The following is a 15,317-nucleotide window of genomic DNA, read 5'->3' as shown; positions in this document are numbered from 1 at the left end:
TCAACAAATACATTTCTAGATGCCATTTCAAAATGGCGACGAGTGCTTCATTGAGCACATAAAGAGAATGACAACACGTCCACAGTTTCTATGCACAACACATTTATTTTTAAACAGAAATCTTTATAGCAACCACACTGAGGCACAAAAAAGACACTTCAAAACAGCAGGCATTTTTAGACGAGCCCTTCTAAGCCACAGACACCTTTTAAAAGCAAACCATCATTCCAAAACAAAAAAAACTACTACAACAGACAAACAAGAGCATAGCTCAGGCTAGTACATTAAGTTAGTGTTACAGTGCAAATGCAGTTCATTAGCAACAACGTCAGGCACAGAACGGGTCTGTGAGCGCAAACTAACGTACAATCTAATTTTGCAATTGTGCATACTTCTTGGAACAAGCACACACGTAGGTGGAATAACAAGAGTGCTATAACTCTAACCAAAATTAACTGCTTTAATTGACCTATAGTATATGCGGTTTTGAACAGGCAAACCCCGGTGAAGGAACGTTGTGGAGGTGAACATTGAGGAGTCAGTCGTCCTCAACTGCCTTTGCTCCTTTCTACTCATTGGAATCTGCAGAGATACACACAGGTTAATTTGTGTGTGTGAATGTGTGTGAATGTGTGTGTTTCCCCACACATTTTGATTTGCCGTCCCATCACATGATCACTGACAACAATGCATTAATAATACAAGTCAGGATTAAAATGTTCCCGACTGATGTCGACAGGCATATCATCATGTCTGAATGGTTCCTGCATTGTAATTTTGCAACTCTACTTTGGTGCCCCATGTATCAATTCTGTAGATCTGTACATTATTTATTGGCTCCTAAAAATCAATACACGACTTCAATATTTCATTAGTTAGTCAATGTGCTTCTGAGCAATGAGACAAAATTGCCAATTGAATTCAAATGATCTTGAAGTTGGAACATCAAACCACAGTCACTAACAGCTACTTACTTGATGAATGCGTATTGGGTGCCCCTTTCTTGTCCTCTAAATAGCCGAAGCTCAAGAGCGTACCCATGTTGACAGGGGTCGAATTCTGAGATCTGCAAGACCAAAAGGCAAGCATTTAAATCACAGCGGGGTGGGGGAATGTGGTCTAAACAAAATGCGGAAGCAAAACATGAAAATCATTGAGCATTTAGATCTAGTCAAGGGCTCACAACAACAATAAAACTTCAAAACAATCATAAAACAGTGTGAGAATCAGTCAGCTGATGGTAATATTGATACGGTGAAGGGGAGTAAATCAACAGCAAACATTGAATTTGGACTGAAAACACTTACCTCTGAGACAGTCGAGCTAATAATTAAATAAATGTTTTTATACCCTGACAATTGGTCAACAATATCTTCCAATTTTAACATGTTCTGTTAGTCATTATGCTTCTAAGAATGGACTGACTGTGTAGCTGTGACTATTTGCTATCTCTGATGTTATGCTTAGAAGAGAGATCTCTGGTTCATGTAGGCCGTCATTGTAAATAAGAATGTTCTTAACGGACTTGCCTAGTTAAATAAATAATGTGTGACAAGTCGTCACAGGTCACTGACAGGTGCCAAATGTAAAAAATAAACATTTGCACAATGACTTGAATTGTGGAGTAATACTATTTGAAGCTAGCGATCTGTTTGTTGATGTATTGGTTCATAAAGCTAACTGAGCGGAACGACTAGTGAGGACATTTGTACTCTTTGAGCAGCATTGCAGCCAGGCACGTAGGCATTGGCCCATAGAGTTAGAGGACTCATCATGGATATAAACTTGTTTTTGCATGGACATTGCCATTGGGGCCTACCACCATTTTTAAGCAGTCAACTGGGTGGGGATTCGTATGGGTGGGTGCGATCAACCAATAATCAGAGCATTGTCTACTTCTTCAAAATGGGTTAACTATGGTTAGTACATTTCTTTAAGCTATATCAACAACATCTTAGTGGCCACAATAAATCAACGACACAAGATTTGGTTCAGGACGCCAGCACTCTTGGTGGTAAATCACCAATATTAGCGTTGTATTTTTTCAAACGCAAAAGAAGAAGAAAATTGACTACTTCAAAATAGCCTTAATGGCACTACCCGTGCCGTCACAGATGCCATAATGGGGCAGATACAAAGAGGAGTCCTTTAACTCTATGCATTAGCCACATCACATGGGCATTATCCATTCTTTAAAAAGTGTGGGGGAGAAGTTTTGGGTAGTGCAATATTGTATGAGAACTACGGAAGCCAGGTCCAAGACTACCACAGTGAATATTGTCAGCACATTGTCACTCCAGAAGCTTACAGATTTAAAATGGTGCAGTCTGGGATATTTGTATCCGATTTAGGTCACCAAAATTAATGATATGAGGCTTATACCTACTGATTCTTGAATAACATAACTTGCCTCATGAGCAAAACAGTCTTAACCATTCATAACGCAACATCTAATGTTTACTCCATTGTTTTTAAACAAGTGACTTCGTTAACAATGTATAGCTTCAGAAATGGTAAAAACTATATTGATGATATCATTGAATTGCATCCAAAAGTGGTCTGTAAATGTTAAAATAGTTACTTTTCTTCAGCCCCATCAATTGGTAGCGGGGCTGCTGGGCTGAAACACAAATACACCAGGAGTGTAGCTTTAATTAACACTCATAAAAACGGTTGTGCTTGGTAAAAATGAACCAACTTTTCACATTACAGTCTACTTTCACATTTACCACATAGCATACACATTTCTCTTCACCCATTTGCTTCCATGAATGAATACAATACAAAACATCTAATTTTACAGAAGGGGGGGGCTTAGACTAGCCAATGAAGAGACATGCATCTCCTCTGTGTGGCTCCCTTTCCCCCACACACACACACACACACACCTAGCTGTTACTGAAATTCTCCACAAATTGTTCTCATAAAACAATAATCTGTACGCACACTGTACAGTGGGGTCCTAAAGTATTGACACCCTTGAAAAAGATCAGCAAAGATGACTGTATAAAATAATTCAAGTAAATTCAAAATTACATTATTTGATACTAATAAGGCCCAATAATTCAGCGAAATAGATTTGGTTTAACAAGTAATATAAATAGCCACATAAGGCCAAAGATCCACCACCATAATTTAGAGTAGGTATGGGGTTATTTTCTGCTCATTCATTCTCATTTCGATACCAACCCCACCATTGGTGTGCGTGGCCAAAGAGCTCTATTTTCATGTCATCCAGCAAATGTAAATGCCTGGAGTTTGTTAAACGGCATTAATAATGGATTGGAACTGATGCGATGGTCAGATGACATGAAAATAGAGCTCTGGCCATGCACACCAGTAGTGGTTTTGGCGTCGAAATTGGTATTGTATTAGTATCCCCATTAGCCGTTGAAAAAGCAGCAGATACTCTTCCTTGGGTCCACACAAAACATGACATAATACAGAACATTAATAGACAAGAACAGAACTACATAAAACATATTTTAAAGGAGAGGCGTATCAATACCTACACACAAACTATCTAGGTCAAATAGGGGAGAGGCATTGTGGCATGAGGTGTTGCTTTATCTGTTTAAGAAAAAACAACAGGTTAGCTGTTTATTTGAGCAATTTGAGATAGAATGGAGTTTCATGCAATAATTGTTCTGGATTTGAGGACTGTCTAGTGGGGTAAGTGTGTATGTGTAAGTTGACTATGCAAACAATTTGGGATTTCCCACACATTAGTTGTTTCTCATAAAAAGAAGAAGTGATGCAGTCAGTCTCTCCTCAACTCTTAGCCAAAAGAGACTGGCATGCATAGTATTTATATCAGCCCTCTGTTTACAATGAAGAGAAAAACGTGCCGCTCTGTTCTGGGCCAGCTTAACTAGGTCCTTCCTTGCAGCACTCGACTGGACAATAATCAAGATAAGACAAAACTAGAGCCTGCAGAACTTGCTTTTTGGAGTGTGGTGTCAAAAAAACAGAGCATCTACTACTGACAGACCTCTCCCCATCTTTACACCCATTGAATCTATATACACTGCTCAAAAAAATAAAGGGAACACTTAAACAACACAATGTAACTCCAAGTCAATCACTTCTGTGAAATCAAACTGTCCACTTAGGAAGCAACACTGATTGACAATGAATTTCACATGCTGTTGTGCAAATGGAATAGACAACAGGTGGAAATTATAGGCAATTAGCAAGACACCCCCAATAAAGGAGTGGTTCTGCAGGTGGCAACCACAGACCACTTCTCAGTTCCTATGCTTCCTGGCTGATGTTTTGGTCACTTTTGAATGCTGGCGGTGCTTTCACTCTAGTGGTAGCATGAGACGGAGTCTACAACCCACACAAGTGGCTCAGGTAGTGCAGCTCATCCAGGATGGCACATCAATGCGAGCTGTGGCAAGAAGGTTTGCTGTGTCTGTCAGCGTAGTGTCCAGAGCATGGAGGCGCTACCAGGAGACAGGCCAGTACATCAGGAGACGTGGAGGAGGCCGTAGGAGGGCAACAAATCAGCAGCAGGACCGCTACCTCCGCCTTTGTGCAAGGAGGATCAGGAGGAGCACTGCCAGAACCCTGCAAAATGACCTCCAGCAGGCCACAAAAGTGCATGTGTCTGCTCAAACAGTCATAAACAGACTCCATGAGGGTGGTATGAGGGCCCGACGTCCACAGGTGGGGGTTGTGCTTACAGCCCAACACCGTGCAGGACGTTTGGCATTTGCCAGAGAACACCAAGATTGGCAAATTCGCCACTGGCGCCCTGTGCTCTTCACAGATGAAAGCAGGTTCACACTGAGCACGTGACAGACGTGACAGAGTCTTGGAGACGCCGTGGAGAACATTCTGCTGCCTGCAACATCCTCCAGCATGACCGGTTTGGCGGTGGGTCAGTCATGGTGTGGGGTGGCATTTCTTTGGGGGGCCGCACAGCCCTCCATGTGCTCGCCAGAGGTAGACTGACTGCCATTAGGTACCGAGATGAGATCCTCAGACCCCTTGTGAGACCATATGCTGGTGCGGTTGGCCCTGGGTTCCTCCTAATGCAAGACAATGCTAGACCTCATGTGGCTGGAGTGTGTCAGCAGTTCCTGCAAGAGGAAGGCATTGATGCTATGGACTGGCCCGCCCGTTCCCCAGACCTGAATCCAATTGAGCACATCTGGGACATCATGTCTCGCTCCATCCACCAAAGCCACGTTGCACCACAGACTGTCCAGGAGTTGGCGGATGCTTTAGTCAAGGTCTGGGAGGAGATCCCTCAGGAGACCATCCGCCACCTCATCAGGAGCATGCCCAGGCGTTGTAGGAAGGTCATACAGGCACGTGGTGGCCACACACACTACTGAGCCTCATTTTGACTTGTTTTAAGGACATTACATCAAAGTTGAATCAGCCTGTAGTGTGGTTTTCCACTTTAATTTTGTGTGACTCCAAATCCAGACCTCCATGGGTTGATAAATTTGATTTCCATTGATCATTTGTGTGATTTTGTTGTCAGCACATTCAACTATGTAAAGAAAAAAGTATTTAATAAGAATATTTCATTCATTCAGATCTAGGATGTGTTATTTTAGTGTTCCCTTTATTTTTTTGAGCAGTGTATGTTTTGACCATGACAGTTTACAATCTAAGGTAATGCCAAAGTAATTTAGTCTCCTCAACTTGTTCAACAGCCACACCATTCATTACCAGGTCCAGCTGAGGTCTAGAACTTAGGGAATGATTTGTACCAAATACAATGCTCTTAGTTTTAAAGATGTTCAGGACCAGTTTATTACTGGCCACCCATTCCAAAACAGACTGCAACTCTTTGTTAAGGGTTTCAGTGACTTCATAAGCTATGGTTGCTGATGCGTATGGTTGAATCATCAGCATACATGGACACAAATGCTTTGTTTAATGCCAGGTCATTTGTGAAAAGAGTAGAGGGCCTAGAGAGCTGCCCTGCGGTACACCACATTTTCCATATTTTACATTAGAGAAGCTTCCATTAAAGAAAACCCGTTGAGTTCTATTAGATGGATAGCTCTGAATCCACGATATGGCAGAGGTTGAAAAGCCATAACAGGTTATTGTCAATAATATCAAAGGCTGTACTGAAATCTAACAGTACAGCTCCCACAATCTTCTTATTATCAATTTATTTCAACCAATCATCAGTCATTTGTGTCAGTGCAGTACATGTTGATGCACTTCTTTATAGGCATGTTGAAAGTCTGTTGTGAATTTGTTTACAGAGAAATATCATTGTATTTGGTCAACAACAAAAAATCCAATAGTTTGCTAAGAGCTGGCAGCAAGCTTATAGGTCTGCTGTTAGAACCAGTAAAGGCCGCTTTACCACTCTTGGGTAGCGGAATTACTTTGGCTTCCCTCCAGGCCCGAGGACAAAGACTTTCCTCTAGGCTCAGATTAAAGATGACGGATAGGAGTGGCTGTAGAGTCAGCTACCATCCCCATTAGCTTTCCATCTAAGTTGTGAATGCCAAGAGGTGTCATTATTGATCGATAACAATTTTTCCACCTCTCCCACACTAACTTTACAAAATTCAAACCTGCAATGCTTTTCTTTCATTATGTTTTTTTATGCATGAATACAATGGCTCAAATGGTTGTGATGAATAAGCCATCTAATTCGATGAAAGATTGAGGTGAATGTCTTTCTGCCCATAATTTCATTTCATGTACTCCAAAGTTTTTTTTACATCATTCATCTTGGCTTCATAATACAGTTTCTTCTTTATGTTGAGTTTAGTCACATAATTTCTCAATTTGCAGTAAGTCAGATGTGCAGTCACACTTATTAGCCACCCCTCCCATCACTTCAACCATACAGTTTTTCAATTCCTCATCAATCCATGGAGCCTTAACAGTTCTAACAGTCAGTTTCTTAACATAACAGTTTCTTAACATAAATTCATCAAGTGCAGCGTCTGGATGCTCCTTATTAATCACATTTTACCTTTATTTAACTAGGCAAGTCAGTTAAGAACAAATTCTTATTTACAATGACGGCCTAGGAACAGTGGGTTAACTGTCTTGTTCACATCAGACCAACAAATATTTTGAACATCCACATAAGAGTCACAGCAAAATATTTTGTATGATCTCTTATACACTATTTTAGGCCCAGCTTTTGGAACTTTGGCTTTCCTGGATGTAGCCACTATATTGTGATCACTGCATCCAAAGTTCTACAGTATTAGTATAAATGTGGATGATCTTGTTCCTGTTGTGTTTGTAAACACCCTGGTAGGTTAATAACCTGAACCAGATTACAGGCACTGGTTACAGTGAAAAGCTTCCTCTTGAGCAGACAGCTTGATGAAAACCAGGCAATATTCAGGTCCCCAAGAAAGTAGACCTCTCTGTTTAAAAATCACATATACTATCAAGCATTTCACACATATTATTTAGATACTGACTGTTAGCACTTGGTGGCCTATAGCAACACCCCAAAAGAAAAGGCTTTAGATGTGCACCTGCAACCACAAAACTTCAATAACACTTGACATAAGATCTTCTCTAAGCATTACAGGGATATGGTCTGAATATATACAGCGACACCTCTCCCATAAGCATTTCTATCTCTTCTATATATCCTTGTATTGCTACGGCTGTATCATCAAATTACTTACCTAAGTGAGTCTCAGAAATGGCTAATATATGAATGTTATCTGATGTTAGCAAGTTGATTTCATGAACCTTATTTCTAAGGCTACATCTATAAATATGGGCTATTTTCAGCTCCTGGGTAGCTTATCAGAGATATACATAATACTGAAAAGAGCAAACAAGATAAAATCATATATACATTAAGCAGTCCACTATCAGCCTGGGCCTGTCATCTGGGCCGGTGGTGGGTTTTCCAGTCATATGGGCGCGCCCCACCTCAATCTTCCTGGGGTCCATCTTGAATTTCTCAGAGATCATTTCCCTCACTTGGTCCTCAGACTCTTCCAACCACAACCATGTTGTTCCGCCTTGATTGTCCCTCGAGATTTATTCGTCATTGTTATCATGGATTCACACACAGAACTGATGTCCTCTCTCAATGACTTACTGATTGCTGTCATCTTGCTGTTCTCCTGTTTCAACTCATCGAGCTGACCCTGGGAGAACTGCAAACTGTTCTTCAGGTCCTGGACCTCTCTGGTCAGGTCTTCCATTCTTTTATTAGTTGAACCCACCAACATTTGGACAAAACACAAGCTATTTTCTTGTTGTTGTAACAACTGCTTGTAGAACGCTTTCATTCACGTGTGATAGAGAGACACCACTGTCCTTAACGGTACTCCCACTGGCTTTGGTCTTTGTCATGGTAGCTAGAAATGTAGGATACGCTGGTACTCCTCACAGTTCCAGACAGGGCAGGTCACAGGGAAGATTGAAAACAAACAGCAGGGATCTAGACAGCCACAAACACGGGACAATCCATGGCCCCAGCCACAATGGCTAACCGCATTGCGAGCTGCATTCAAGCCCTCAAGAAAATCAAGCTAGCAGCTAGGCTAACTGCTACACCAAATAGCTTGTTAGACCAGTCCTTGGTCGGCAGGATCACTGGACAGAGACTAGCAGTCCCAGAAACTGATGCCAACTGCATCGCAGGATCCAAGAACTAAGACTTTCAATACACTTTCAAAACAACAAAACCGAGATCTCCCTCGTTCCGCGTTCAGAGTTATCGGAGCCCCTGTATGAGAACGCATGAGCAGAAAAGACTCCCTTACCTTCTGCAAAATACGGTGGTGGATCTTGTTATGGGGCTATTTTGCTTCCACTAGTCCTGCGGCAATTGTTAAGGTCAACGTCATTATGAACTTTACCCAGTACCAGGACATTTTGCCCCAAAATCTGGTTGCCTCTGCCAGGAGACAAACTTGACAATAACCCCAAACACACATGATATTGAAAAAAATATGTTTTATATCAAGTTTTCCAAGAATTTGTTCTTAGGAAACTGATCAAATGCATTTGTTGCCAAACAGAAACCCTGTGCAATAGTGGCACTGCAATTCAAGTGGGAGGGGTCCTGAAGTCATATCCAAAAGACAGTAAAAATAAAAGTTGTCATTTTGGCAAAATGACTGTAATGGTAATTCTGTTTAATATTTATAATATTATACAGTGCATTCAGAAAATATTCAGACCCCTTGACTAACATTTTGTTAATGGATTAAATAAATACAAAAATCCTCAATCTACACAAAATACCCTATATTGACAAAGCGAGAACAGGTTGACATTTTTGCACATTTACTACAAATAAAAAACATAAATACCTTATTTACATAAGTATTCAGACCCTTTGCTATGAGACTCAAAATTGAGCTCAGATGCATCCTGTTTCCATTGATCATCCTTGATGTTTCTACAACTTGTAGTCCACCTGTGGTAAATTCAATTGATTGGACATTATTTGGAAAGGCACACAACTGTCTATATAAGGTTCCACAGTTGACAGAGAACGTCAGAGCAAAAACCAAGCCATGAGGGCAAAGGAATTGTCCGCAGACCTCAGAGACAGGATTGTGTCGAGGCACAGATCTGGGGAAGGGTCCCAAAGAATTTCTGCAGCATTGAAGGTCCCCAAGAACACAGTGGCCTCCATCATTCTTAAAATGGAAGAAATTTGGAACCGCCAAAACTCTTCCTAGAGCAGGCCGCCTGGCCAAACTGAGCAATCGGGGGAGAAGGATCTTGGGTCAGGGAGGTGACCAAGAACACGATGGTCACTGACAGAGCTCCAGAATTTCTCTGTGGAGATGGGAGAACCTTCCAGAAGGACAATCTCTGCAGCACTCTACCAATCAGGCCTTTATGGTAGAGTGAGCAGGCGGAAGCCACTCCTCAGTAAAAAAGGCACATGACAGCCCGCTTGAAGTTTGCCAAAAGGCACCTAAAGACACTCAGACCATGAGAGACAAGATTATCTGGATTGATGAAACCAAGATTGAACTCTTTGGCCTGAAAGCCAAGCCTCACGTCTGGAGGAAACCTGGCACCATCCCTACGATAACTGGGAGACTAGTCAGGATCGAGGCAAAGATGAACAGAGGAAAGTACAGAGATCCTTGATGAAAACCTGCTCCAGAGCACTCAGGACCACCAACTGGGGGCGAAGGTTCACATTCCAACAAGACCTTGACCCTAGGCACACAGCCAAGACAACGCAGGAGTGGCTTCGGGACAAGTCTCAATGCCCTTGAGTGGCCCAGTCAGAGCCTGGACCTGAACCCGCTCAAACATCTCTGGAGAGACCTGAAAATAGCTGTGCAGCAACACTCCCCATCCAACCTGACAGAGCTTGAGAGGATCTGCAGAGAATAAACTCCCCAAATACAGGTGTGCCAAGCTTGTAGCGTCATACCCAAGAAGACTCAAGGCTGTTATCGCTGCCAAAGGTACTTAAAACAAAGTTCAGAGTAAAGGGTCTGAATACCTATGTAAATGTGATTTTTCAGTTTGTATTTTTAATACATTTGCAAAAATATCTAAAAACCTGTTTTTGCCTTGTCATTATGGGGTATTGTGTGTAGATTGAGGAAAATAACTATTTAATAAAATGTTAGAATAAGGCTGTAACGTAACAAAATGTGGAAAAAGTCAAGGGGTCTGAATACTTTCCGAAGGCACTGTAAATCATTCATTGTATTCTCACAGTATAAATAATCCCCTATCATTAACAATCAATAGGAATTACATACTGAAGTAATGTGTTTGAAATCTCTTTCTATTTGACATTGATTATTTGAATGTATATGACTGAGTTTGAGCCTATAATAAAGTTACATATTGTCAAGTTGCCCAAGCTGTCTGGAGAGGCACAACTCTGCTGTGCATGAAAAATAGAACATTGCCATCTTGTGGATATCTGGTGCAAATATTTCAAAGGGCGTACTCACGTTTTCTTGAAATTTCCTGCTGCCTCTTCGTTCTTTCCTGATGCTATGGACAAGTTCTCCATTTGGCTGTTGGGAGATATCTGAAAATAAAAACAAAGTGTCTTGAATAGTCATTTATCATCTGGAATCACGTCAGGTTGAACAGAGATGAAAGGTGTATTGAACAAGAGATGAAACACACTATTTCAGTTGGCAACTTCGGCCTCTATTGGACATACTAGGTCACTTTCTACTCGATCCATGCAACTGCAAGAGAGGAATCTTATAAATCTAGAATCATTTAAATATGATAAACGTCAGTGACAATTTGATGCTAACCAAATACATTTCACCAACAGTGGTGGACATAGCCAAAGATGGTGGTTAAGTGGTTGGTTATAAGTTCTCAGGATACGGTAGGTGTTTAGTCTGAGAACTCTATTCCTTGTTAGCTAATACTATTTTACTGCACCAAAAACATTAGGCTTTTCATGATACTAGGCAGGTGATATAATGCTGACAAAAAAAGTCAATGTCTGAAATAGATCAGTAAATCTAGATCTAAACAGGTCTGTCTGCATACTGTACTTCAAACACCTAAGAATAAACTATAAACTCGATTTATAGTGGCACAATAGGGAGGGTGTAATATTGTTACAGTTGTTTTAGGAAATTGCAAGGATTTCTCCCTTCACCTTCTCTTTGTCATCAAAGTCCCTTTCCCAAGTTGACTTATTATCACTCCCAAAAGGAGCATTAGTTGACATGTAGTTTTGGAAACTCTCAGTTGGGCTGGAAGAAAGAAAAATGGACAAATAACCCATTTTACTAGTAGACTTATCTGGTATAACAGGGCTGCGTTCAGCAGGACTCAACGGTGTGCAATGTTTGATACAACGGAGACGGTGCTGTTCTGAACGACCAGTTGAAGAATGTTGTGATGATAATGGTGGCCCAGAGGGTGATCGTGTATACACTACAGTGTGCTGCATGAGTTTTCAAATGGTGACCACACCCATATTGATCTGACCACACTTCGCCACAACCACCAAAAGGGAGCAAACATACAAAGGATGTTGAAGGAAAGTGCACTGTTTGAGGGAAACGTGTTATTAGGTACAAACCATCACGCAACGTAGCAAAACGTTTAATACACTGAACACACCCCTGTTTTACAATAGGGTACATGCCATACAACCACAAACAAATATGCAATTTGCATGATTAATGCAAACAATTCAACTTGGCCTAGCCAAGGAGCCATAAAATTACTAGCTAACACAAAGACATTTTTTTTTTATTCCACACTGTCATTACTCTCATTTTAATTTGCCTTTACCTTGCTTGCTCTTTAGCTTTTGGAGAACCAGAAAACCAGTTAGGAGCCTTGTAAGATGCAGAGTTAGGTTTGGTGTCCAAGTTGGTCTCCTCATGCCACAATAAACCTGTAAATGATGAGAAGAACTTGGCTATCCATTTTGTATACTAGCTATTTGCGAGTTAGCTCGCTAGCTAACGTCAGTAGTCTCGCGTGGCAATCCTTCCAATTATATGGATGGGTGTGTCATTTTCCCATTTCCACAGATAGCTAGATATAACGTTATCTGACTTTATTTCCACAGATGAAAGGATAGATAATGTGTGATATTTCCCTTTTTAAAACAGAATATCGTTTTTACCCCTCTGTCCTCCTTGTTTAGCCAGTTTAGTATAAGCAGAATCGGACTCATTAACTCCCGTACGGCGCCCTTTACTCCTCTCCTCAGGACCATTGTTAGCATCTTCAGACAGCCCAGGAATCTGGGAGGTCGGGGCAGCTTTTGTTGAACAATCATCACCATTGTTAACGTCTAAAAACACAAACACAATCTTATGCCTCGCTTCAAGCTCGCTAGGTACTTCAACTAACACATTCACCTGGTACATTTTTAGAGATGCTCGTTTAGCATTTGAGATGTAGCTAGCTAACTAGCCAAATAGTACTGGGCCTTCACAGCTAACGTTAGTATAACGGTAACAGTTAATTTGTAAAAATAAATGTGGGTCAACTTTGCACATTTGAAGACCCTCTGTAAGTTACTTGCCATCGTTGTTTTGTCGGTGATCTGTGTCAGTGTCCATGTCGAATGTGGTCTTTCTGATGGAAAAAGAACGCAACACATTTGTCATCCTTGCCAACACTGCTGGCCAAATGGCTAGTCAGTTAGCTACCGTTAGCTTAGCAATAAGGCGTTGCCAGCTAGCATTAGCTAGTTCAAAGCAAGCTAACAGTAACAGTATAGGTGTTCGTTTAAGCACATGGATGTAAGTATGGGTTTCTAGCAAGGCGGTGTGATGTTCAGGAATCGTTGCAAAACATTACTTACATCTCCTGCTATACAGCGGTTGCAAATCTGGACACTGGCAAAGAGCGCGGAGAAAACCGAGTATGGGTTTAGAGCTAGCTTGCAACGAGTGACAAGACAAACGTCCGACTGTGCCCAACAGACTGTGCCCAAAGTTTTGTTACCATGGAAACAGGGCTGGGACGTTGACATTTTAGGGACGTGTTCAAGAACCGCTTGTCGTGAATGGGTTTAAAAACAGAAAGGATGTGAAATTCCTTTCAATCAGAGCTGAGATTTAAAAAAAAATAATAATAATAATGTTTTACTGTTTATTAAATGAAAATAAAGATATTGAAATTATGAATAATCCACCCAGCACCTTATTTGCAAGTTACATTGTAAAATAATAGTGAAGACATCAAAACTATGAAATAACACCTATGGAATCATGTAGTAACCAAAAAAGTCAAAATACATTTTAGATTTTAGAATCTTCAAAGTAGCCACCCTTGATGACAGCTTTACACACTCTTGGCATTCTCTCAACCAGCTTCACCTGGAATGTTTTTCCAACAGTCTTGAAGGAGTTCCCACATATGCTGAACACTTGTTGGCTGCTTTTCCTTCACTCTGTGGTCCAACTCATCCCAAACCATCTAAATTGGGTTGAGGTCAGGTGATTGTGGAGGTCAGGTCATCTGATGCAGCACTCCATCACTCTCCTTCTTGGTCAAATAGCCCTTACACAGCCTGGAGATGTGTTGGGTCATTGTCCTGATGAAAACCAAATGATAGTCTCACTAAGCGCAAACCAGATGGGATGGTGTATCGCTGCAGAATGCTGTGGTAGCCGTGCTGGTCATGTGTGCATTGAATTCTAAATAAATCACTGACAGTGTCACCAGCAAAGCATCATCACACCTCCTCCATGTTTCATGTTGGGAACCACACATGCGGAGATCATCCGTTCACCTACTCTGCGTCTCACAAAGACATGGCGGTTGGAACCAAAAATCTCAAATTTGGACTCATCAGACCAAAGGACAGATTTCCACCAGTCTAATGTCCATTGCTCGCGTTTCTTGGCCCAAGCAAGTCTCTTCTTATTATTGGTGTTCTTTAGTAGGGGTTTCTTTGCAGCAATTCGACCATAAAGGCCTGATTCACGCAGTCTCCTCTGAACAGTTGATATTGAGATGTGTCTGTTACTTGAACTCTGTGAAGCATTTATTTGGGCTGCAATCTGAAGTGCAGTTAACTCTAATGAACTTATCCTCTACAGCAGAGGGGTCTTCCTTTCCTGTGGCGGTCCTCATGAGAGCCAGTTTCATCATAGCGCTTGAATTGTCCAGATTGACTGACCTTCATGTTTTAAAATAATGTTGGACTGTCATTTCTCGTTGCTTATTTGAGCTGTTCTTGCCATAATATGGACTTGGTCTTTTACCAAATAGGGCTGTCTTCTGTATACCACCCCTAGCTTGTCACAACACAACTGATCGGCTCGAATACATTAAGAAGGAAAGAAATTCAACAAATTAACTTTTATCAAGGCACACTTGTTAACTGAAATGCATTTCGGGTGACTACCTCGTGAAGCTGGCTGAGAAAATGCCAAAAGTGTAAAGCTGTCATTAAGGCAAAGGGTGGCTATTTTTTATAATTTCAAATATAGAATATATTTTGATTTGCTTAACACTTTTTTGGTTACTACATGATTCAATATGTGTTATTTCATAGTAGAAAATAAAGAAAACCCCCAGAATGAGTAGGTGTCCAACCTTTTGACTGGTATATAGATATATATATATTATTTATTTAACTAGGCAAGTCAGTTAAGAACAATTTCTTATTTTCAATGACGGCCTAGGAACAGTGGGTTAACTGGGCAGAACGACAGATTTTCACCTTGTCAGCTCGGGGATTCAATCTTTGAACCTTTCAGTTGCTAGTCCAATGCTAGTCCAATATAAATTATATATATATATATCATTTCAATAACAAAAAAAATATATATATTTGATTTTCTTTATTATTTGAAGACTTTCTAATTAGACATATATTACTCCTAGTCTTCAAATGTTAGGCAAATGTTCCATGAATG

At 40.9% G+C, this 15,317-nt stretch overlaps 1 protein-coding gene across 2 annotated transcripts; it reads right to left on the bottom strand.

Moving 5' to 3' along the window:
• Positions 1-85: 85 nt before the first annotated feature.
• Positions 86-13,436, bottom strand: LOC139538434 (uncharacterized protein C7orf57 homolog). 2 transcript variants are annotated; one of them, XM_071340445.1, is made up of 9 exons: positions 13,253-13,436; positions 12,971-13,023; positions 12,566-12,736; positions 12,226-12,331; positions 11,582-11,678; positions 10,908-10,987; positions 2,582-2,620; positions 975-1,066; positions 86-582 (listed from the first exon to the last, which is right to left on the bottom strand). In XM_071340445.1, the coding sequence occupies exons 2-9, from the start codon at positions 13,005-13,007 to the stop codon at positions 569-571; spliced, it is 636 nt and encodes a 211-aa protein (XP_071196546.1). In that variant the 5' UTR covers positions 13,008-13,023; positions 13,253-13,436; the 3' UTR covers positions 86-568. The 2 variants fall into 2 exon arrangements, with proteins under 2 accessions (XP_071196546.1, XP_071196547.1); XM_071340446.1 differs by lacking the exon at positions 2,582-2,620 and having other exon boundaries at positions 13,253-13,433.
• Positions 13,437-15,317: the final 1,881 nt, after the last annotated feature.

This window comes from Salvelinus alpinus, chromosome 14 (assembly GCF_045679555.1).
Source record: "Salvelinus alpinus chromosome 14, SLU_Salpinus.1, whole genome shotgun sequence".
NCBI classification, from domain to species: Eukaryota; Metazoa; Chordata; class Actinopteri; order Salmoniformes; family Salmonidae; genus Salvelinus; species Salvelinus alpinus.
This window is presented reverse-complemented; position numbering and strand designations above follow the sequence as displayed.

Coding starts and splice junctions, on each gene's coding strand:
- LOC139538434 (XM_071340445.1), bottom strand. CDS start 13,007: ATGGACACTGACACAGATCACCGACAAAACAACGATG. Junction 10,988..11,581: donor ACTTTGATGACAAAGAGAAG/GTGAAGGGAGAA, acceptor TTTTATTTTCAG/ATATCTCCCAACAGCCAAAT. Junction 2,621..10,907: donor GCAGGAAATTTCAAGAAAAC/GTGAGTACGCCC, acceptor TTTGTGTTTCAG/CCCAGCAGCCCCGCTACCAA.